Below are 8,361 nucleotides of genomic sequence, written 5' to 3' on the forward strand. Positions count from 1 at the left end.
AAAGAGCATAGGAAGACAAATGATGATTTAAACATTGCCTCCACCCTCCTAAAAAACTTTCACTTGTATATTTTAGAAACTAGTCCCTTTTTGAATACATAAACACCTAACCAACAGAACAAGCTCACTTCTGAAAGAGAGTAATCTCCATAGAGAAACAGCTGTACTGTCAGGAGACAGTGCCCAGGTACTGCCCCTTTAATGCTTATCTTTATCGCATTACAGATGAAGAAACTGAAACCAAAAGAGGAGAAATTACTCAGTGAAGAACAAGCAGTAGGATACCAGAACAGCATCCAAGTTCCAGTCAGCTAAGCCTCCAACACAGGTGGGTAGAAAAAGCAAAGACACCTCATATTTAGGTCTGACTTCTTCCTTAGTGCTCTAGCTAATTTCTCCAAAGGACTCTGAATGTCAAGTCTCCATCATCCATTCACTAGCCCTAATTCTTCTAAATCTTTCCATCTTAATATACACCAGAGCAACCAACTAGCAGTAGGAAGGGCAGGAGGTGGGGTCCAGGCCCTGCACAACCAATCACACACTCCCACAGCAGCTAAGGAATGAAAAGCCAAAAGCATCATGGTCATTTTAGCACCCCAGTTCAGTTCCTGGAATCACGTCTGTCCCAAATGACCGGCCTCCGTGCAGGAAAGGTACACCAGGGGGGTTACCATTTAAGGTCCTAAATTAATGCTCACAGATACAATGGCTACCAAGGGACCTGGATTCAACCCTAAGGACAAATTCTAGGAGTGCAACAGGAGGGAGCAAAGCTCCAATTTCACCAAGGTGTGGACACTGAGAACTCTCATCTCAGGCTCCAGGGAAAATTTTCTGTGATGCTAAAATGAGAAGGAGCATGCCTGGGAAACAAATGACTTTCCTTTACCCAACATTCCTTTGTGTTCCACCACTTTTAAGGCCTCCCTGGCCTCCCCCCAACAGTGGCCTGGGGACTCACTTCCTCACAACATCTTTGGCCATCTCTGAGATCTGGCTCCACTCTTCCTCTGGGAACTCAAAACTGCCTGTCATGATCTTTCTCCGCATATCCTTTGGGATAGTCCGGCTGTGGTGTCTGGAGTAAAAAGGAGGGTATCCGCACAACATCACGTAGATAATCACCCCTAGGGACCACAAGTCACAGCTCTGAAAGCAAAAAGAACATGGTCACTCACAGCAGAGGCACAGCTCTAAAATAAAGTCCCTAGGACTGACCCAGAAACAGCCCCTGATATACACAGGCTGATATCTCCGAGAATCACTTCACAGAGACTGTAAAAGCTTCAGGAAGTCTTAAGAGAATTAACCATTCTCTCCTTATTTGTTACGTGCTACCAACACTACACATGTGCACACCATATATACAAGGCCAGTCTGGGGTAAAATAGTCACTTTTATTCTCACTACTTAGGCCCAAGCTGCTATCTGATTATTGGGTACAGATGTAGGATACTTTGTCCCCAGCCAGAAAAGTGATAGATATAAGCCAGCTGGTTGTGAAACATTTACTCTGTCCACCTGGGCAGGGCTGAGGGTGCAGGAACAAAGCAGCTAGGACACAGGTGGGCTGACTCTATAAAACAGCACAAGTCATCTTATAAAGGCCCAAAGCAGTCTGACAAAGATTGGGGATAGGCACTGCAGGGAAAAACAGGAGGCTAAAAGCAATCCTTTGGCCATGAAGGACTCACTGTGCCCATTTGCAAGACCATTCTTGGGGAAGATATTCTGAACAAAACAAAACTGCCACCAACTACCATGTCTGTAGATATTAAGGTGATTTCATGGCCTGTAGTCACAGCATGCTTATTAATAAAGGACTCCTATTTTAATTAAACGTAGCTCTACCTGCCTCGGAAACTGGGTCCTCAGAGGCTTCAACACAGAGGCTTGTCCTCCTGAATTGCAGGACAAAAGCAGTGTCCACCTGAGAAAGGCAGCCCAGGGAACCTGCCACTGTGGCCACACGCTCCTCACACCCCAGCTGTGCGCTGCTCTGAGTGAAGCCTGGAAAATGAGGTGTCTCAGGTACTCTCAGCCATGTCTTGGCATCATACTAGTAGACATTTATAGATGACATGACCCATGCTGTAGAACATACTTATAAAATTATAGAGGTGAAGAGAAATCTTAAAAAATAGTTCACATGAGGAAACTGATACTACAGAGATCTTGTCATCTCTAAGGTCATCTGTCAAGAGTGAAACTAAGTGCACCAACCAACATCATACAGCTGAATGGTGGTGGAGTCACAGCAAGTCACCTGGCCTACTGCCTCTTTTTCTTTTTCTTTTTAATTAAGGTTGATGTATTTAGTTAACTTTTGAAAATTTAACTACATCTTTTTACATTAGTTTTATTTAAAAAATTATTTGCAAATGTAGCAGTCAGTGTTCACTTAGTTGCCAATATAAAGATTATAACTAGACCAACATATATACACATTCAAAAGTAATATGAACTTATTTCAATATACTACTCATCTGTGGAGTGTAAATTTTATGAATGCCATGCTAATTCACAAACACCACTAGATTCACAAAATGGAACAGGAAGAGTAGAAAAAAATAGTACTGGGAAATAATGTATCACACAAGAATCCACTGTATTCATGATGAGAAGACCGTATCAAGTAAATTAATATCTCTGTTAGCTAAGTGCTTCTACCACTCAATTCCTGCCTGCATTGGGAAGCAGGAAGCAATTTCTGACTGACTATAATCAGCACAGCCCTCACTTCCAACCTTCACTATATAAGGGCACAGCTGCCTACAGTTTTGCAAGTAGATCAAGACGATGTGGAGCAGTTCTTACTTGGGGACTGAACAGTGTTAATCGTGAAAGTAGTTGTTTAGAGTTCTGGTCATGCTGTGCCAGTGCCAGTGCCAATGCAAGTGGAGGGTCCTGAGTGCCACAGAAGCCTGTGTGTTCTTCGATATGTACGCCTGCATGTGTGCACGCACATGCATTAGGAATATGTGGGGCCCTCTAAAGGTGTGGGACCAGGAAGAGCTGGCCTGCCTTTCTACCATCCTCAGCTCCCTCTCTACCATCTATATCACCTGGAGTCCCCAGGCAGCATCATTTTTTTCTGATCTACTCAGTGACTCCAGGACCTCTAGGACCTGTTTCAAGAGGCCCTAAACCTCTCATACTTTAGAACAGAGAAGCATGATGTGTAGGCTACTGATTAAGAACTGTGAAGTACCAGGTAACACTTGGGAGCACTTGCTATGTGTACTAGACACTGTTCTAAGTTGGGTATTTTATGGGGTTAGAAAGAATGGCACCATAAATGGACAAATAATATTCTCTGAAATGGCCTCCACCTCAAAACAGCAAGACAAACATATCTTTTAAATGTGATCAGTGGACTATACAGCTAGCCAAATAAATAACCTCCAGGTGACCATAGCCTTTGGTTCCTGCTGCAAAACTAAACTGGTATGAATCTTATTTCATCAGACAAATACTTGAATTCCACTCTTCTGCATATGTGGCTGCTTTCAGCCTCTTGGGCAGCAATATTAAGGGATAAGAATGGAATCTGCCACCTTCCCAGAGGGCCACAAACACCTCATAGGAGAAGAGGGGCTACACCCAAGGGGTAAAGATTAGTATCTCCTCTCCTACCTTGTTATAAGTGTAGGGTGTTGGCGAGGTAGGTATGATGCCAGATTTCTCCTTCTGATGCCTTCTCTGTGCCTCCAGTACCTGTCAGAGTTATACCAAAGGGGACAGTTTACTGAAAATCACACCAGTGACCTGCAGCTTGAGACAGACTGCTGGAAGGCTGAAGAGGGTAGTCACTGGCAGTCAACAATCAACAACTGAAAAAACTCTACATAAATACTTTCAAAAACATTTTTCTTTCTTGCAATCAGCAATTTATCAGTGTTTGCCTAGGTCAAGGACATGAAGATTAAGTCCCTGAAGGAGATTTATCTCTTTTTCCTCTCGATCTGAGGTTACTTTTCCCTAGGGGAGTCCCTTATGCCTTTGAAAGCAGTGAAAGCAGAATGGTGCTGGCCAGCAGTTCAGGTTCGAGGTATTTGTTGCCATGAGGGACTGTAATAGTCACATGGGTCTGGGTGTTAAGTGCTCCAAGGACATAACCACTGCCATCCACAGGGCCATCCTCCTGGCCAACCTCTCCACTGTCATGGGTAATGGGACTCCTGGAAACACAAGATTGGCAAACCCCATACAGTTCCTTGAAGATGACAGGATACTGCAGCTCTCTGCTGGTATGCTTCATCCTTGCACCCAGATCCACTGCTATTGTCTTGGCCTTCATGGCCACAAAGCTGCTGCTGACAGCAGGTACTGAAAACTGTTACACCTTGGTCAAAGGCTGCACTGCCTCGTTGGGTAACTTTACCAAGGCCACCTTCGATGCCACCTCTAAGACCTACAGCTATCTTACGCCTGACCTCTCGAAGGGGACTGTGCTCACCAAGGCTCCTTATCAGCAATTCATTGACCATCTTATGTTGCACAAGGCTTGTGTTTTCACACAAGAATAATAAAGTGAATTAATTAAACCTGAAAAAGAAAATACCACTTATGAGAGCATAAAAAATTAAGAATTGGGCTTCCCTGGTGGTGCAGTGGTTGAGAGTCCGCCTGCCGATGCAGGGGACAGGGGTTCGTGCCCTGGTCTGGGAAGATCCCACATGCCACGGAGCGGCTGGGCCCGTGAGCCATGGCCGCTGAGCCTGCGCGTCCGGAGCCTGTGCTCCGCAACGGGAGAGGCCACAACAGTGAGAGAGCAGTGAGAGGCCCGCGTACAGAAAAAAAAAAAAAAAAAAAAAAAGAATAAATCTAAAAAGACATGTGAAAGACCTGTACATGAAAACTATACCAGTATTGCTGAGCAAAACCAAAGACAAAAATACAGCTGGCTTATGGGTCAGAGGGCTCAACACTGTTATGATGTCAGTGATCCCATACTGAACTATACGTTTAAAACAACCCTAGTCAAAATCCCAGCATGCTTTTTTGTAGAAGTAAACAGCCAATTCTAAAGTTCATATGGAAATGCAAAGAAATTTGAATAGCCAAAACAACTATGAAAAAGAAGAACAAAGTTGGAGGGCTAAAACTACCTTATCTCAAAAATTATTAAAAAGTGTCAATAATCAAAACAGTATGGTATTAGTGTAAAGACAAAGAGATCAATGGAACAGAGTGGAAAATCCAAAAATAAACCCACACATATACATTCAACTGATTTTTGACAAAGGCTCAGAAGCAATGCAGTAGAGAAAAGATAGCTTTTCAACAAATGGTACTGGAACAACTAGATAGCCAAATGCTAAAAAATGAACTTGGATCCATACCTCACACATTATACAAAAATTAACTCAAAATGGATCACAGACCTAAATGTAAAGCCTAAAATTATAAAACTTGTAGCATAAAATCTTTGTGATCTTGAGTTAGACAGATTTCTTGGATAGAAAACCAAAAGCAGAGTCCATAAAATTTTTTTTAAAAATTAACAAATTGGCCTTCACACCAAAATTAAAATCTTTTGCTCTTCAGAAGATGTTGTTACCACCTCACACCAGTCAGAATGGCCATCTTCAAAAAGTCTACAAATAGGGACTTCCCTGGTGGCACCGTGGTTAAGATTGCAGGGAGCCCAGGTTCGATCTCTGCTCAGGGAACTAGATCCCATTTGCATGCTGCAACTAAGAGTTCATATGCCACAACTAAGGAGCCCACCTGCTGCAACTAAAAAGCCCAAGTGCTGCAACTAAGGAGACTGCAAGCTGCAACTAAGGAGCTGGTGAGCTACAACTAAGGAGCCCACCTGCTGCAACTAAGACCCAGCACAACCAAATAAATAAATATTTTTTTTAAATCTACAAATAATAAATGCTGGAGAGGGTGTGGAGCAAAGGGAACCCTCCTACACTGTTGGTGGGAATGTAAATTGGTGCAGCCACTATGGAAAATAGTATGTAGACTCCTTAAAAAAACTACAAATAGAGTTACCATACGATCCAGTGATCCCACTCCTGGGCGTATATCCAGAAAAGATGAAAACACTAATTTGAAAAGATATATGCCACCCAATGTTCACAGTAGCACTATTTACAATAGGCAAGACATGGAAACAACTTAAATGTCCATCAATAGAGGAATGGATAAAGACAATGTGATACACATACACACACACACACACACACACACACACACACACACACACAATGGAATATTACTCAGCCATAAAAAAGAATGAAGTAATGCCATTTGCAGCAACATGGATGGACCTGGAGATTATCATACTAAGTGAAGTCAGACAAAGACAAATATCATGTGATATCACTTATATGTGGAATCTAAAAAAGTGATGCAAATGAACTCATTCACAAACCAGAAATAGACTCACAGACTTAGAAAACTAACTTATGGTTATCAAAGGGGAAAGTGGGGGAGGGATAAATTGGGAATTTGGGATTAACAGATACCCACTACTATATATAAAATAGATGAACAACAAGGACCTATTGTATAGCACAGGGAACTATATTCAATGTCTTGAAATAACCTATAATGGAAAAGAATCTGAAAAAGTATATATACATGTGTGTGTGTATGTGTGTGTAACTGAATCACTTTGCTGTACACCTGAAACACCGAAAATCAACTATGCTTCAATTTAAAAAAAAAAAAAAAGACACTGTTAAGAGAATGAAAGATAAGCCACAGACTGGAAGAAAATCTTTCCAAAGCATATAATAAATGACTTATATCCAAAATATATTTAAAAAACTGTAGAATTCAGCAATAAGAAAATAAACAATCCAATTTAAAATATGGGGAAAAGATCTGATCCGATACTTCACCAAAGAAAATATACAGACAGCAAAGAAGCACCATGGATGCTCAACGTCATTAGTTATTAGGGAAATGCAAATTGAAACCACAGTGAAATACTGCTACATAGTCACTAAAATGGCTAAAAAGACTGTCCAGGGGACTTCCCTGTGGCACAGTGGTTAAGGCTCCATGCTCCCAATGCAGGGGGCCCGGGTTTGATTCCTGGTTAGGGAACTAGATCCCACATGAATGCTGCAACTAAGGAGCCCATGTGCTGCAACTAAAGAGCCAGCAAGCTGCAACTAAGGAGCCCTTGAGCCACAACTAAGGGGCCTGCCAGCCTAAGGAACCCACGTGTCACAACTAAGGAGCTGGCGAGCCTCAACTAAGGAGCCCGTGAGCCACAACTAAGAACCCTACCTGCCACAACTAAGACCCAGCGCAACCAAATAAATAAATATTAAAAAAAATTAAAATACATAAATAAATAAAAAGACTGTCCATACCAAATGCTAGTAAGAATGTGGAGGACCTGAAACTTTCATACACTGCTGATGGGAATGTAAAATTGAACACCACTTTGGAAAACAACTTGGCAGTTTTTAAATAAGTTAAATACCTCTACCACATGATCTAGCCATTCCACTCTAGGTATTTACCAAGGAGAAAAGGAAATAAATGTCCATCCAAAAACCTGTGCAAAAATGTTTGTAACATGTTTATTTTTAACAGCCAAAAACTGAAAACAACCCAGATGTCCATCAATAGATGAGTGGATAAACTAACCATGGTATATCCACATAGTGGAATACTTCCCAGCAGTAAAAACGAAAGAACTATCGATACATGCAATAACATGGATAAATCTTAAACATAATTTTGCTGAGTGAAAGAAAACACCCCCCAAAAGAAAATACCATACGATGTGCTACTTTATATATAAATCTACAGAAAATGCAAACTAATCTATAATGACAGAAAGCAGATCAACTGCTGCCTGGCAATGAAGGGAAAAATAGAGAGGCAGGGAAGGATTTCAAGGGGCACAATAAAATTTTGGGGGGTGACAAATATGTTCACTACCTTGACTGTGGTGATGGTTTAATGAGTGTGTGTGTGTGTGTGTATGTCAAAACTTATAAGTTGTGCAAGTTAAATATGTATAGTTTATCATGTATCAATTACATCACAATAAAAAAAATTTTTTTAAAGAGGGCTTCCTATATAAAACAAATCTCGAAAAGAATAAGCACCAGCTATATATATATGTATATATATGTATACACACACACACACACACATATAGGTATGTATATATATAAATGACATGCTGGCCATGATGGATTAACCAGTACAACTTGCATTTCTACCATACACAACTAGAATATTGGACAAAATATAAAAAATACCTTTTCTGCCACTGAATAGGCAATACAGGTCAGTGAACCCTGAGAGAGAGCAAGCAAATGTGGTAAGTCCATTAACTACCAAAAGGCACCTTGTGGAATGCAGTTCAGGGAAAGA

The 8,361-nt window shown here is 41.3% G+C and overlaps 1 protein-coding gene and 1 pseudogene across 2 annotated transcripts in view; one reads left to right on the forward strand and one right to left on the reverse strand.

Annotated features, from left to right (window-relative positions):
• Window positions 1-8,361, reverse strand: part of MAPKAPK5 (MAPK activated protein kinase 5) — a 39,113-nt gene that overhangs the window by 8,316 nt on the left and 22,436 nt on the right. For both annotated transcript variants that reach the window (XM_007448169.1, XM_007448168.1), the window contains exons 8-9: window positions 3,640-3,720; window positions 965-1,152 (exon numbers count right to left, since the gene is read on the reverse strand). In XM_007448169.1, coding sequence (XP_007448231.1) covers window positions 965-1,152; window positions 3,640-3,720 — 269 coding nt within the window. The remainder of the gene's footprint in view (window positions 1-964; window positions 1,153-3,639; window positions 3,721-8,361) is intronic.
• On the forward strand, window positions 3,913-4,532 carry LOC103071616 (40S ribosomal protein S2 pseudogene; annotated as a pseudogene).

This window comes from Lipotes vexillifer, unplaced genomic scaffold (assembly GCF_000442215.2).
Source record: "Lipotes vexillifer unplaced genomic scaffold, Lipotes_vexillifer_v1.1 scaffold236, whole genome shotgun sequence".
Classification (NCBI taxonomy): domain Eukaryota; kingdom Metazoa; phylum Chordata; class Mammalia; order Artiodactyla; family Lipotidae; genus Lipotes; species Lipotes vexillifer.